Here is a 15,858-nt window from a genome sequence, read left to right on the forward strand (position 1 = left end):
AAAGTAAACTTGTGGCATTTTTCATAGGTTTGCTACTTTTCACAAACTGCTGCTCCATGCATAAAAAGGCAGTGTCAGGGAACAGGACTGAGATAAGACCTTTCCCCCGCTCAAACTGTGAATTTCTTTCCAATTTTTTTTCTAATCTCGGTTGCTTAGATAAGCACACACATAGCTACTTTCAAACAGAAAGGATGTATTATTGCAAAGCTATACAAGGGTATTATAAGGCTATGTTTTCAAAGTCAACAACCTTGATCCTCCAGTCCCAGCACTGGGAAACCCCACCACCCTATTAAACTGAGTGAATGAAATTCATCCAGTGCCATATGCCCACAAAAGTAGCTGAACCACGTATGTCATACGTAGGTTCCTCTTTGAGAGCGGAGGCATGCTGTCTTACAGATGGTTCTCCCTCTCGCTCTCACCCAAGGAGAGCTTTTCCAGAGTGTGGAAGGAGTAAAGGCAGATTTGTGGAATAAATACTGCAATAGGTGTCAGCTAATTTCTTTAGCCCTGATGCTACTACAAAACAATGTTCATATCCTGATCCTGTCCAGAATTGCTTTTACAGATGCTGCCCATCCAGAACCAGTTTTATGGATGTAACTTAGATAAGTTACAATGGAGCTTAACTTAAACAGCAATTTCAACTGGGATAGGTAAAGACGGGCTCATGCTCCAGTCTCCCCAACACACTCAGCTTTGCTTCTGCTTCCCCCTCCAAGCCCCGACGTTAGTGCGGCAGGAGAGCGAGCAGCGGCCCCTCAGACCGCATGCGCTTGCTCTCACCGGTGCTCTGCCCTCGCTGCAGAAAGGGTGATGCCACCTCCCATGAAATAGCTCTCTTCAGCTTCTCAGAGGCGAGATGGGTCCTTCTGCTGCCAGTGGAGCTTCAAACCCCTGTTACCTTGTTTGCTCAGCCATTGTAGCTTTCATAAACCATGTGTGGTGCCACTTCTCTTCATTGTCTTTAATCATTCTTTGAAAAAATAAACTCTTTGCCCCCACAAAACGAGAAAAAAACCTTTTATTAACAACATTTAAAAACAAAAAGATATTTTTTTTGGAACTAGATGACCTCTCAAAAAACCCGCAGCATCAAACACTGGCTAGCCAATCAGGCAAGAGACGCCCTGACTGTGTTGGCTGCATCATGACTGCCCCACGTCTCCGTGCAATGCTGATGTGAGTTGCCCTTCCCCTTCAAACCTACAGAAACAACCTACTGAGATTCTTCTCCTGGGCAAATCCCTGAAGCTGACCTTAGGCGCAGGCATCCAGGACCATTTTCTCCCCATTTCCTACCCTGCCAGAAATTAAGGCGTACTGAGAAGTATATGTTGGTGATTTTCCTTACTTTACAGATCAGGCATAGAAGAACCTTTAGGTCTGGTAAAAGCTAAGGTAGTTTTAAGACACAGATCAGGGCTGCTTGAAGAGAAGATCTTGGTCTCCACACTGAACTGCCAGCAGCTGGTTCCTGCTGGAGCCCCACACAACAAAACGGTGGTGACCTCAACACTGACCTCAGAGGAGGTACCGCCAGGAGCAGACTCACGTAGGGCACCAAGGCACGCACTTACCTCTGCCAGCAGCTTGACGTAGGGCAGATTCGGAAAGAGAGAGAGGTGGTTTCTACAACACCTTCAACTCAACAGTGACCAGTAGCATGTCCCATCATGCTGCCCATGGGTGCTGTGGCACGGCCTGTGGGGCCTGTGGGTTTACTTTCATTGCTGGAAGATGGGAACAACCTGGGGCTCATAACTCTCTCTTCAGGGTCTTCCATCAGGATGTGTCCTCCCCATCCAGGTTTTCACAGGGAGGGTATTGAATCCTCCTGTGACAGCGACTGGCACACTGAGAACCCTTCCCATAGACAGCAGATTTTGTGGCCTCAGGATAATTATGGAGACAGACTGGCCAAATGTGGAGGGAAGGTCCAAAAAGAACCAGCAGATAAAGGACTTCTTGGTTGCTGAACTGATGTTCCTAAGATACTCCACATAAGGCAGTGAAGTATCACAACACAGAAGATTTTGTTTGCTTCTTCCTGACCTACACACCCAGTAAAGAGCGGCAGGGAATCTGGTCACCATCTTTCACGGAAAAATAATTATCAGCTAGGAAAGGAATTCCTCAAAGCAACTTTGAAAGTCTCAACCAAACTGTCTAAGATGATTTCTTTCTAAAAACTGACTGTTAGTGGGGAACAAGTTAAGGGACTGCAAGACCTTGCATTGGTGTCAGTAGGACGTCTGCACTTACTGCTGGAGCCAGTATTTCACTGTTTGTAAAATGGATTTAAAAGAATAAAAAAAGTATACAGAATATTAATTAACTGATCATTTAGAAAATCATAGTGTGTCTCATCAGTGTGTATTAACTGCAATAGTTATAACCACCCTGATGGTAAAAAAAAAGGACATTTATGTAATTTTCTGACTAATTTCCCCCTGCACATGCAAATAAAAATCAATTAAAGGCTACTACAATACTAACAAATATCTAACCAACAAATGTTAAAGGCTGTAATCTTACCACATTAGTTTTGGAAACCTTTTACATCACTTGCATAATTTAAATATTTACAAAATATAAACTTTCTTGTCTTATCAAAAATAGGTCTTTGCACATTTAAACAAAAGAAATCCTTTCACATGATGCTTTTTAAGCCAGGCATTAAATCATTGCATAAAAATAAACAACCTTTCACAGATGTAAAATAAAATTGAGACAACATATGGAGGGGGAGAAAATGTTATCAATAACAGTTTAAATATTTTAGTGGTGTTAGCCAATCCATAAATTACATTGTGCATTGAACTTACTTAGGATGCAACCTAATGAAAAGTTCTAGCTGCTGCTTCTATAAGAGAAAGCAATGTTTTAAAAAATATTTTGCTTTATGGCAGATTTCTTTGGGCTGGATCTCGTATGGTTAGTTGTGAAAATGATGGTGAACCACCAACGAGATGGTTGAACATGGCACGTTATTGCATACAGTCCAACAGTGGGGTGACAACCGGCTGACTCACAAATTGTGTGTTCGGATGCTGAGGAAATGCCTGTGAAGGATCTTATTTTCTTCAAATACCAAACTGTATTTCTGTCTCTCCTCAGACCTGTCCTTTGTGCATTTGAAAGACAACCTATAAAAAATCCCGAGGTTGCTATTTGGTACACTGCTCACGTTCATCAAGCTGCGCTCCAGCTCCTCTACTCTGGACACAGCTTGCTCCACGCCGATGGACCCTTCTCTTCCATCCAGGCAGTGCCCAGCTCTCTGCAGTCACACGTTTCTCAGTACCAGACGCTTTTTGTGCATATCATGCAGAAGACAGCTTTCTGAAAGGTTGCAAAGCAAATGCTTCATGGTCAACAGCAGAACATTTCCCCTATCTTTGTTTTTTTTTCTAAAGCCTGCAGAAATGAACCATCTAGTGGATCCACCTAGTCCCAGTTTTAAAAGTACAGACATAAGGATTATATCTAACGTGTCTTACACGCCCTCCTAACTCTTCAGTCTCTGCCTAATGAGATCTTGAGTTTTCTCCACTGCATCTACCGACCACATGGATCTTCAGGACGTTGTGGCTATTCAAGGCTTGGAGAGTTTAGTGTCTCTCCCTGCTCATGGAGTTACATGTTCAAATGTGTCATCAGGAGTCCTTTTTTGTTGTTTTAGCTGTCCCTGCATGCAGGCTGCTGTTCACTCAGTTGCCCTTTCATACGCCAAACGCTTGGACCACCCGTTGTTTGGCAATACCCATCCCCCCTCAGGCTGACCCCCCTGCAAACCCACACGGTAAGAGTAATTACTGCCCTGTTGTGTGTACCAAACAGTGCGGGATGGTTTGGCCGTGTTTTCTGTACTTCATCTTATTTGCAGGTGTGTACGTCGGTCATGGTCTCGCACCGCCGGCAGCGCACGTAGCAGCACCAGACAAACTTGCATTCACACCTTTCCACGTGCCTGACGACGTGGGTGTTGTACCCGCGCCCACAGCAGAGGAGGTTGCAGCCGTCAGGTCCCTCCGAGGTGCGGTTACATTCCCTTCCCTGAGTCCCAGGGATCCCCAATTTTTGGTCTTCGACACAGTAATTGGGTGATTTGTTCACATACAGCAGGTCTTCTTTCCCAATTGGTATTTTTCGCTGGCTTTTCTCTTTCCTGCGTAGCTTTTTTTTCAGTCTGTCTGATATCTGTATGCTGTTTTCATACTTATCCTTTAAAAACCGGCCAATCTTTTCAAAGGAGGACATTGTTTTCCAACAAGTTTTCACAGCACAGGACCCAGAGACACCGTGACAACGGCAATCCACTGACATCAGCTTTGCTACAGCCTGAAAGCAAAGGGAGAGCGACATTTGGCTACGGTCTTTCATTCATTAGGAATACTGCCTGACATCAGTAACACAGAGGTCTCGAAGTATTTAATATTACAGCTGCCATTGCCATTTTAGTGATGGGGAAGCCGGAGCCCAGGAGGATACATGTTAGGAATCAGGTTTCTGACTCCAGACCCCCACCATGGGATGCCTGATCTTCAGAAGTGCTCTGCATTTGCACTTTGCAATGGCGGTAACGCAGCAATATCGAATCACAATAGTGAAAGCTTGTATTTCTGGCTGGCTTTTCATTCTGGAGGATCCTAAATACCTGAAACGACACGTCCTGTGTCGGTCCTCCCACTGCTGGAGTGCAAACGGCCCTTGGGGGGAATAGCAGGAGGGGAAGCAGGGACAGAGCAGGCAATGGCACCGTTCCTACGTTGGAAGACATTTACTGGGCAGATCTATGCCGTCTGTTAACGGTGCCTTGTGGCTACCATCAAGATCACTAAACATTCACAACACAGTCTGTGACTAAGGCCACAGGAATGGTTTGAGGTCAGTAGCTGTGTGTGACCAGCGTGGCTCAGCGTCCGAAGCAGCGCAGCGTACAGTCTGGGGGCACCTCGGGGCAGACCTCTGTTGGAAGAGCAGGAGGATGCCCACATTGCTGAGCTCCACGGAAAGTCTATCAAAGGAGCCACTATAGCTTAGCAGAGGTATCTTCAACTCAAGTATTCTGGAGTAAATCTCAGGTGCTTTCCACTTACAGGATCAAGCCCTGTTCTTGTAATTTAGGCATACTAGTACTGTCATGGGTTTCTAGTGTTTCCAGTTGCATAACGGCTCTATTTAACACAATTTGATAGTTGCACTCACATTACTGTTATAACTTTCAATTCCCCAGTTGTTACCAACATTAGGTGGGCTACTTTTCCACGCCCATGCAGATACAAGCTGAACAACTGAGCTGAACAATAACCTTCTGACCAACAATGGGAATCTGCGCCCTGCGTTAAGCTTTTGCAATACTCAAGAATTTTGGCTCCGTTTATAAGAGACCAAGCCTCAAAGAACTGGAATCTGTCAGCAAGCAGTAAATTTGTCTGGGACTGCAATTCAAATAGTCAGCAATCAATATAATACTTCCTTCTGGAATATCATAGTTATAGGATAAAGTTATACAATTAGACTTGTGACACTTCCCACATTATAGTTTGGAAAAGCGTACAGAAAAATCATCACATGCACAGATACAGCAAAAGGACAAGGTATCATAATTTTGGGGTTTTTTTGGTTTACCTTTCCATTAATGTACTCTCTGGAGCCATCCTGTAGACTCGTATGAGCCATTGGTTAATGGTGTGGAAAGCCCATGCTAGTGTCTTCCATTTTTCTAACCTTTTCCCTCATATTTAATTTCCACAATAAATGCAATTAGGAAAAGTAACAGAAAGAGTGACTTTTAAGTGAATTCATAATAAGTTTCTCTTTAAACTTCTCATGCAGCAAGGTCAATATAGATTCAAATTATTCTTCTGCAGAAGAATCACTTTTTTCCACAAAGTTGGGAAGACAAAGAAAATCCAACTTCATGCTGTTTATTAAAATTCACCCTAAACCTTCACTTACTCCACAGCCCCCACAAATATTAACCACTGTCAATCTATGTCTCTCTCAAACTGTCTTAGGGAAGAAAAAAACAGAAAATAAAATCTGTCTATCTAACATCCTCATCTGGTTTTCCATGAGAAAGTAGTTTCATTTGTGCCTGTTCTTAAGCCCTGATTCTGCCGAGCCCTACTGACCCTATGCATGACTAGAAATAAACTCAAGTCCCAGACTGCTTATTTGTAGTTCAGGCAGCACAAATGCCATCCTCAAAGTTTCAGAGCTAGCCAACACATGGAGCAGATAAAATGAGCTGTTTCTACCCTAGGTGTTAAACTGGGACTTTTCATCATGGCAAATGCGGTCACTGAACTTTGGGACGAGTCCAACATGATTAAATCCATTGATTGCAGTGGGAGTTGAGGCCTCCTGGCATGTTCTGCCCCAAAGATATTGACACAAGCCCGAGTTGGTATTTGCATATAACTCTACAAACATTATTAAAAATACACATGACCAAAGTGTTTGCTTGGAGTCACATCTTTGGTTAATGAACAGGACCTATTTGTTGGTAGAGGTTACTACAGAAGCCAAACAAGCAAGGCATTCAAAGAACCATTAGCAAGAAAGAGCAGGTGTATGCCCTGACCTAGAACAGCCATTAGCCTTTGCAAATTAAATGAAGTGATACACCAGTACAGGAGACATTTCCAGGTGCTGTGGATTGCTTTTGGGATTGGAGATTTTTCCCTATCCTGGAAGAAATAAGAATATTGTAACATGCAGACCTTCACCCCAGAGCAGAGTCTTTCAGTGGCAAACCAACTGGCAGTAATTCTTTTAGATACTTATCTTCTCTCCTTCACAGGCTAGTTCTGTTTAATAGACAGGCGTGACCTTGTGCTCCTATCTCCAGAATCTATCAATAAGGAAATCACTGGGTAGCCAGAATATGCACCATTAAGACATAACAGTGATTGAGGCAGATGAGAATTTTAGATCCAAGGACAGAAAGTCTTTGTTAGAATGCAGAGAACCTAATAAAATGTCAAGGGAAAGAGAAACACGGTATCGAAAGATAAATTTTACACACAACTTATAAACTGAAGGGATTTAATAGTATTTTTCAATTTCTAATGATCAGTTATTTGTATCATAGCAAGTAACTAGATTCTCAAAGTAGTTTGAAACCACATTGTGCTATAAGATTTACAAGGTTACAGATGTAATCCTTGCTTTCACTGCAGTATGACAGGGTACTAACTAGGGAAAAAGAAAAACATCCAATTTGGCTTGGGGAAAGAAGTGTACTTCCAAGTCTGCTCGAATCAGGCACAGCAAAATCTGCGTGAGGCAGAGGGATCCAGAGATTGTCAGGGGAAGCACCGGGCATGTCTGGTAGGTGCTAAGGGTGAGCTACTTCCATGTGGGCAAGTAGCCCAGCAGATGACACTCAGAGTCTTTCGCTGAGGATAAATTAATGAAAACTAAAGGGAGACAGAGTTTCTAAAAAGCAGAAACTGATTTGGAGTCTCAGGTTGATATAAAAATATAAAAATGCAGCATATATTAGCAGTGTATGGAAGAGCAGATCAATGCAAGAACTACAAATGTGGTTGTGTGTGGAAGCATTGAGAACATCCACAGCAGTTACAAACATTTGTGGTTTTATTCTGGTTTGCTCAGGATTCTCACATGAAGCTTTGATACAATCTGTAGAATGATTTATGGTGTCATCACAATTGTGCGTGACCCCAGGCTATTGCTTCCCAGCTGCTAGGACGGGCAAATTTTCTGGTTGGACTTCAACATATTTTGGGTTGCCTCTACTGCCAGCACAGGGAGCTGACATCTTGCTTTGGCTGATCACAAAACATGCTGCTGGATTTCAGGCTGCCATGTGGACTTTCATGAACAAACTCCCACAGTTGAACATCTGGCAAAATTTAGGGACTAGGAATCTTCTCTTGCTGTTCCCTTGCAAACCAACCTAAGAGGGTGCCTATAGAGCCGACGCAGCCTTCTGGTGGGACGTGATCAGGGTGGAACTGAGCTGGATCCACAAGTGTTGTTTTCAGCCACAAGCCCAGCTGAGCCGTTCCTCTGCCCCTGTTGCCACTTGCTGCCCTCAGCCCTGGTGGCACTAGCGCAACGAGAGCGCAGGGTTAAGTGATGAACTGGATACAGCACTGAACACTGATCTGTATTAAAAATTAACCTGAAAAAATAATTTTTAAACTGACTTCCTTTCACTGATCCAATGCAATTAACAGAGGGAGTGGCATGGGGTGGGAATGTGTGGCTAGAACAGGAGGATGGGCAGAAAGTAGAGATTGGTCTGCAACTAAGGACAGTGTCAGTGGAATCACAGTTTGTATACCCCTTAGTGCCAATTAATGCTTAATTACTCCAAGCTAAGCTCTCTGTTCAAAGGCACTGTTCTTAGCTGTGAGACAGGGGCTGCCAGCACTTGTTTTCCAATGGGAACTGATGCCTGTAATCAAACAGCCTAATTTAAGCCACTGGGAGAAGAGAGCAGGACTATTCATGAAGACAAGCACACGTCCTACCGGAGGTACAGCACAACAGTTGCAGACTGTTGGTGGGTCTGTTACCAACCCACAAGTATTAGTAAAAATAAACTCTGATGAGCCAACCTATTTCAATGTGAGAACACAAGTCCTGCAGATCAAATAGATTTCCAGAAGTGCAAAACTGAGCAGAAATTCTTCCATTAGTGAAAGAATACTACTACAATAATACTCAACCCATAGTGCCTGACTCCCGTCATGCTTTAATTTAAGGAGCAGAGGTACCCAACTCACATATGCACATCTAGGTATACTGAACATTACAATGCTAAAAGATGACGGACATTTATCTTGTGGCAGAATAAGGAATGAAATCTGGATCTTCTGAGGTTCGGATTAGCATCCTAAACAGTGGACAACTCAGTCAAAGGATCCTTACTCTTTTAAAATTGATATATCTTGGATTTAACAATGAGATGTAGAAATGTAAAATAGCATTTTGTACAGAAATGGGAAAGGAACACGAGAATTCTGCACATACCAGTTCCATTCGTAACTCCAAACAAACACAGAAATATTGTCCCTGGAAGACTGCTCTTACAAGACACAGAACCAGGAACATGATAGCATTTATTACAAAAGGTCATAAGGTACCAAAATATATTGCAAAACATCCTTCTTGTAAGCCACAAAACATGAAGGTCAACATTTTCCAACATCTCCTAATTAAGGATTTTGAAACTACAAAAATCAAGAGTTCTGCTAAACTTTAGTTCAGCTAATATCGCTACTAAAAATCCCAAGTACCAACAATAAACATTGTCTTTCACTCTGGACAGCAGTCAAAATATTTGCTTTATCCTACAGTTTGCCATTAAGTTACAAAATATTTATGCATGGAAGCTGACTAAATGCATATTTTCTTCCAAGATAATGAACAAGAAATACACCATTGATAGGAGATCAGTGAAGTAAGGATCTTCTGGCCTTTCAGGCTTGCAGTGAATGGGGTTTTTTTAAAGACACAGTGAAGTGTCTTGGAAAAGGAATGAGCCCATGTATCGTGTGCACCAATGAGCCTGTGACAGCATACTTTGAAAGCCTCATTGGAGAGATCAGTATTGTGAAAAGCCTGAAATCCTGAAAGGTCCTCAGGACCTGATCCTTTTGGGCTGGAATCCCGAAGACTGACAGCCTAGTCTAAAACTCTGATTTCATGAAGTTATGTATAGTAAGAGGTACCATTCTACATGAATAGTAATAGAAGATACTACAGTTGCATGAAATTAAAGATGTGGAATGAATTATATTTTCATGCATATAACTGGCATCTAAGATAACTTGGATCCTGTCAAAAATACTATTCATGGAAAATGAAGATTTGCTTCACCATACCCCCCAACCCCTTGTAGCTTTAGCTCACTGTTTGAAAATGTTATCTTCGACTGAATGCACTCTTCCCTTTTGGCAGTCAGTCCTGTCCGCATGACGTAGGTGGCCCAACTGTCTGTGTGACCGCTATAGATGAGACCAGGGAACTGACCCAACTTCAAAGAAAGCAACCCCAGAAGAAAAGTTTCTCTTCTAGGCTCTGTGTGTGTGTGTGTGTGTGGTTTTTTTAAAGCTGAATGGTTCCTTGGTACAGCTCACAGAGCCAGACCCCAGACAGATGTGCTGGCACACCTGCAGGAGTGAGTGATGAGCATAATGATGGTGCTGGAAGACCGTAAGCAAACATTGCCACTGAAGACAAAAGGATAGCAAACTGCTGCAGCTGCTAACATAGAGCTGAGGCAGACAAGAGAACGGTATCAGAGAGACCTGTGTCGCTGCCACCTAAACACAGAAATCACATCTCTGTTTCTCTTTGAAGTTCCTCTGGAGCCTTGCAGTCTTCTTCCCTACACTTTGACTCTCACCCTAATCTGAGAAAATGGCACTGTTTAATGACAAACATGAGTATTAAAATAAAAAGTTATATCTGTACTGTATATTAAAAATCGTGAAATTAAGAGAGATAATTTTATGGAGATTATTATCTCCTCCCTTAACTATGTCTCTCTACAAATGTGATAAATGACCCTTTGCTCTTTCCCTAAGGAAATAATCACTTAATCTTCTGTTCCTCTTATTAACATCCCCTACTACACAATACCAACCACCGTTCCTTGGAGATGATTTAGCTGACTGGCATCTAATTAATCTCACAGTAACTGTTCTCAGCATCTACTGAGTTTTAAAGTTTGCTTCTTCTACTTCAGTCCTGAAAACGGCCTATGCCCCTGCAAGATTTTCCGGTTTTCCAACTATATAATTAAATTAAATTAAATTAAATATATTACCTTGTAAACTATAAAAATTGGTTTAAATTAAAATAGTTTGCAATGATACCACTGTGGCTCTTATGATGGCTTACTATGGCTATTCCCCGTTTACGGCTGATAGGAAAGTTGTTTTCGGTAAAACCCACTGATGCTGCTTCTGGCTACAGGAAATTACTGAGTTACAATGGAGTCCATCAATATGTGTAGTCAAAACGAGAGGGTCTCCATTTCTTTTCTTCAATTATAGTTGTGTCACTGAACAGAACAGATTTAAAGTATTATGGGTCCAGAGAGAGCCATTAAACACTTACGAAGTTAAAAGCTCCACGGTAAAGCAGAGAAACTGATTTTAAAGCAAGAACCAGAATCCAAGTCTCTGCCATTCCAGAAGTAAGCCCCAAGCACTAAATTACAGACTCACATCTCCCTGTATTGGCTGTTTCTGCCCCCATTTATCATCCTCTGCAGAACAGGGCAGGAGGACCCAATGTCATCCCCCCACACACACACTTCCTCTGCAGCTGTGGGTTTGAAGTCCGTTGGGCTGAAGAAGAGCTATCCAAAGCCAGTCCCCTCTCACTTATCTGACAAGTGCCCTAACCAGTGATCTGCTTTAAAACAGAGGTGTCATTTCCATCCTATCTTTTAAAAGAAAAGGTAAACTCTCAATTTCCTCTCTGAACAATTCTAGACTTCTGCTCTCAGATGCGGACCCCAGGCTGTGGATGAGTAACGATGCCTCGTGTCCGGTCTGCCTGCTCGTTCAGTATTAAAGAGAATTAAAAATGCAAGTCGTGATAATAACAGAATAATCAGTGAAAAAACTCCTAATGTATTATGCTGATAACAAGACTATTTCAAGTTTGCTACCAAATATCAAATATCTATTTGAGATTACTCCGATTAGCACTCCAGACCTAATTCTTGTTTTGTGATTTTATTTTAACCTGTGAAGTTTAATTAGTTAACTAGTTAAAACCAGCTCTGATTCCAGGTTTGTACACATTTGCTTTGGCAGTGTTAGTGCGGTTCTTGCCATTGGTCCCATCTGTACCTGCAGTCCAGGACAGGCCTTGTTTCGTTGATGCCATTTTGCCAATGAAACCGAACAAGCAATTGCTGCCATTTCCGAATGGTGGCACGTACCTGCCTCCCAGCCTCGTTGTTGTGCAGGTTCATCGCCGCCAGTCCGCTCCCGCTCTTGCCCGTTATGTTCTTAATGGGCACATCCAGGAACTTTCTGCTGAATGACATTCCGTAGTGGATATCGTCGGAGCAGCCGCCCCAGTGCCAGCCCTCGCTGGCCGAGCCGCCGTGCCGCAGGTTCGTGTCGCAGGAGCACTCGGTCATGTTTCCTGCGCTGCATGATCGTGTCACCGAATGCACGAGGCCTGCCGACGTCACTGCGTATATGAACGCGGTCTCCTTCGTGCCTACAAAGCAAGGCATGAATATGTTACTTCATAACTCCCTCCGATTACCTTCCTGGCGGAGCTGTAAAAACCGATTTTACAAGCCAGACTATTATTAGAAGGGAACAGTTAAAATTTAAAGTCATCACAGCTTGGTCTGTAGAGTTAACTTGTTTAAAGCAGTGGATATTCACATCCAAAAAAGACTTCAGCGCCTCTTCATATGACCATGCTATTAATGGTACTGTTTCTGGCTGCTTGTACCATGCGATTTTCGGTAACTCCTTTCTAAATCTGGTTGGAACTTTACTTGCCCCAGAAACTTTCAAGCCAATTAAGTTTTAATAAATAAAAAAAAAAAGTCAAACCCAAAACAAACCACACTCCAAACCCCTTACTCTCCACTCTGCTTTTCACTATTCGTATTGATTTGAAGAAGAAGAAAAGGTTAGTTCAGATCTCAGAGGAGGAAGTTGAAGCTGTCACGATCCCGGGTTACTTTGGTATAGGGCCAGAACTTACCTCATGCTAAATTTAGCAAACATTGAGGTTGTTCTAATTCACAAAGGTTGCAAATAGCCCTGCGAATCTTAAACCAGGCAGAAATCAGGATGCACAAGAATATTTAGGCCATGTGCTTTTCCTAGAATAAGTTGGCCATGGGAAAGACAGCAGTATAAAAAGCCTTTAACTGTCCCTGTTGTATCTCATGAATCATGGAGGGACCTGCCTGGGCCTCTGAAGCCAGTCCCATTCTCTGAGACTTCTGGCATAATGTGGCATGGATCTTTAAACCATGTTAAGCACAGTATACTCTCTAAGCAAACCAAAAATCAATGCCTGGCCGTTAGCTGCGCTAATATTTCACTGTACTGATTTTCACTGTTGTAAAAACAACTTGTTATTTCCAGTCTCCCAAGTTCCTGCTCATGGGCAGGAAAGTTCCTGTTTGTTTCTCCTGTTCGTATTTGTGGTGCTGGTACCATCCTAAAATGTTTCCACAGGACATACTAGTGAAGCTTCGTGGGTTAGCAGTGCCACTCATTTATGGGTCTGTAGGAAGTGTCCTTCCCATTGGGCAGAAGTGCTAACATACAATACATATGGCTACATATAGTAGAGTAAACTGCTCCTCTTTTTTTTTTTTTCCTTTTTGGGATATGCATCACTTTTTATTGCTCATTTTATGTTTTCGTGGTTAATATTTGGGTTTTTTTCACTGTTGTATTGTAGTACAAAATGAAGATTGCACGAACACAAGATGAAGTACTACAGCACTTAAGTTCACATCAACGGCTACGCTGAAATCATTGAGCGGAGTGCTCAAAAGAAACCTGCAGGATCAAGACCTTTGATACCGCCATTTGACACAAACAAAATGTCCCTATTTTAGTGTAAATTTCAGCAATTCCATTATCAGTTCACGCAACGAAAGCAGCTTTGGTCTTGCTGTGCTGAGCAGTACCGCCTAATTGAGCATATACGATACATTTTAAAGTAATTCACGTTGCATTTGGTGCTGTGAGCAGATTTTTACCTGCAGTCAAGTGACCTTTTCGAAATACTATGTGTCATTACCCCACTCATTAAGTAATTATGACAGAAGGGGATAAACCCAACATCAGTCTAAGAATAACAACATTTCAACACAGTTAAGTGGATGTAGTTAAAGGCACTGTCATCCACGGGCGTATTAAGCAAAAATTACAATAAGCAGCAATAATTTTGGAAAGACAATGGCAGGTTTGGTCTGCTCGGTGCGTTTCGCCTCCCGAGACGAACGCAGCAGCCGCCCCCCGCGACGGCACTCCTCTGCCCGGCCCTGCCGGTCCCCTTGCCCGCCCCGCCGGAGCCCCGACCCCCGCCGCCCGCCCCGCAGGACTCCTCCGGGAGGAGGAGAGCCGGGGGAGCCCCGCGTCCCTCCCTGCCCCGGCGGGGCGGCGGCGGGCGCACCTGCCGGCCGGCCGCCCCGGCGGGGCGGACACTCACCGCTGCTGAGCTGGTGCCCGAAGGCGGCGGCGGCGGGGGCGGCGGGCCCGCGGCGGGCGGCGGGCGGCGGGCGGCAGTCCCAGCGCTCGTGTCGGAACTGGCTGCGGCACTCCTGGAGGCCCAGGCGCGCTCCCTCCCGGATGGCGGGCACCAGCTCCGGCTTCTGCTTGCACAGGTCCTGCTGCCGGCGGCTCAGCGGCGGGCTGGCGCAGCCCGGCTTCTCCGGCCCGCCGGCGGCGGCGATGCCCAGCCACCTGCAGAAGCAGCCCCCCGTCAGCGCCGGGCCCCGGCGGACACGAGGGGACGGGCGCCGCGCAGCCCTCCCTCCCGCGCCCGGCTACTCACATCCAGGTGCCGCAGGCGGCGGCGGGGCAGACGGCGAGCAGCAGCGCTGCCCGCAGCAGGCGCGGTCCGAGGGGGGCCCCGCGCCCCATGGCCGCCGCATCGAGCCCTGCCGCGCCGCCGCTGCCCGCCGCCCGGCCCCCGGGCAGCGGGGACCGAGGGGGACGGTCGCCAGCCGCGCCCCCCTACTCGGCTTTCTCCCCCTCGGGGGGCAGGGGGCAGCCGGCGGGGGAAGCCCGGGCGGGCGGAGGGCCCTCCCGGGGAGGATGGGCTGGCGGGGCGGGCGGCAGGAGGGGAAGCATGGGGAGCGCCGGATCCCCTTCAAGGTGAGAAAGTTGGGTTTGATGTTTTCCCCGGCTCCGTCCCCGGCTCTGCCTCCCCCGGTCGCGCATTGGCCGCCCGGGGGCCGGGGCGGGCCGGGGCGGGCCGGGCCGGGGCGCGGCGGGGGCGCGGGGGCTGCGCGCCGCTCCGCACCGCTCCGCTCCGCTGTGCCCCGGCGGGAGCGGCGGAGCGGCTCGCCAGCCCCTCTGCGGAGCGGGCCCTTTCCGCCGGGATCTGCAGCGCTGAGAGCGCCTGCGAGGGGTGCTGGTGGGGTGTCCAGGCGCGACAGAGCGGGGCTGCAGGCAGAGGAACCTGTGGGTCTGCAGCGATTTCATCCGCAGAAAGAAGAGAAGGCACAAAGTACTGGTGTTAATAAATCATCACATTCCCCACACGTTTTATTCTAATTTCCTAATGCTTTAGTAGTATTAACTAACTGGCTCCAGAGTCAGCATCAGTATTCATTAGGACAGCATTTGTCCACTCCTCTAAACTTCAGTGACAGACTCTTATCGACTCCTGCCTTAGTAATTGTTAGTTACTCATTCTACACATTAAAAGCCAATGAGTCATCTTCAGCTGATGAAGAGCTGGTGTTGGCACTCTGGACTTTCAAGTCCAGATCACAATATACCGCTGCTTCCTTCTGTGTAAGTGAAACACCTGCACTAAAAATAGTCTGGGTAAAATGGCAGCTCTGTAAAGACTTTGGTTTGACACAGTTGTAAATTAATGAAATAGCTCTTGTTGACAGACAATAGCTCTAAGTGAAGAGCACAATAAATCATCTCAAATGACAGATGTACGTTTTTGGGACTACAACATGTAGAAAAATAATCACATAAATGTGGTGTTCCCCCTGTCTTTTTCCCCATGGATACACTGAGATATTTTAAGAGCACAGGCTGTGGTACGTTTAGATCTATAAAATTATGCCTCCTTCCTACTTCGTGCTCATTTGTCTGCTCTTAAAGGGTCTCCAAAGCACCA

At 45.3% G+C, this 15,858-nt stretch overlaps 1 protein-coding gene across 1 annotated transcript; it reads right to left on the bottom strand.

The window, feature by feature from the left end:
• Positions 1–1,012: 1,012 nt before the first annotated feature.
• WNT16 (Wnt family member 16) lies at positions 1,013–14,639 on the bottom strand. Its single transcript, XM_075146939.1, has 4 exons — positions 14,551–14,639; positions 14,206–14,459; positions 11,951–12,237; positions 1,013–4,350 (listed from the first exon to the last, which is right to left on the bottom strand). The coding sequence occupies exons 1-4, from the start codon at positions 14,637–14,639 to the stop codon at positions 3,886–3,888; spliced, it is 1,095 nt and encodes a 364-aa protein (XP_075003040.1). The 3' UTR covers positions 1,013–3,885.
• Positions 14,640–15,858: the final 1,219 nt, after the last annotated feature.

This window comes from Calonectris borealis, chromosome 1 (genome assembly GCF_964195595.1).
Source record: "Calonectris borealis chromosome 1, bCalBor7.hap1.2, whole genome shotgun sequence".
Classification (NCBI taxonomy): domain Eukaryota; kingdom Metazoa; phylum Chordata; class Aves; order Procellariiformes; family Procellariidae; genus Calonectris; species Calonectris borealis.

Coding starts and splice junctions, on each gene's coding strand:
- WNT16 (XM_075146939.1), bottom strand. CDS start 14,639: ATGGGGCGCGGGGCCCCCCTCGGACCGCGCCTGCTGCGGGCAGCGCTG. Junction 12,238..14,205: donor CGGGCACCAGCTCAGCAGCG/GTGAGTGTCCGC, acceptor CTTGCTTTGTAG/GCACGAAGGAGACCGCGTTC. Junction 4,351..11,950: donor ACAACGAGGCTGGGAGGCAG/GTACGTGCCACC, acceptor CTTTGCTTTCAG/GCTGTAGCAAAGCTGATGTC.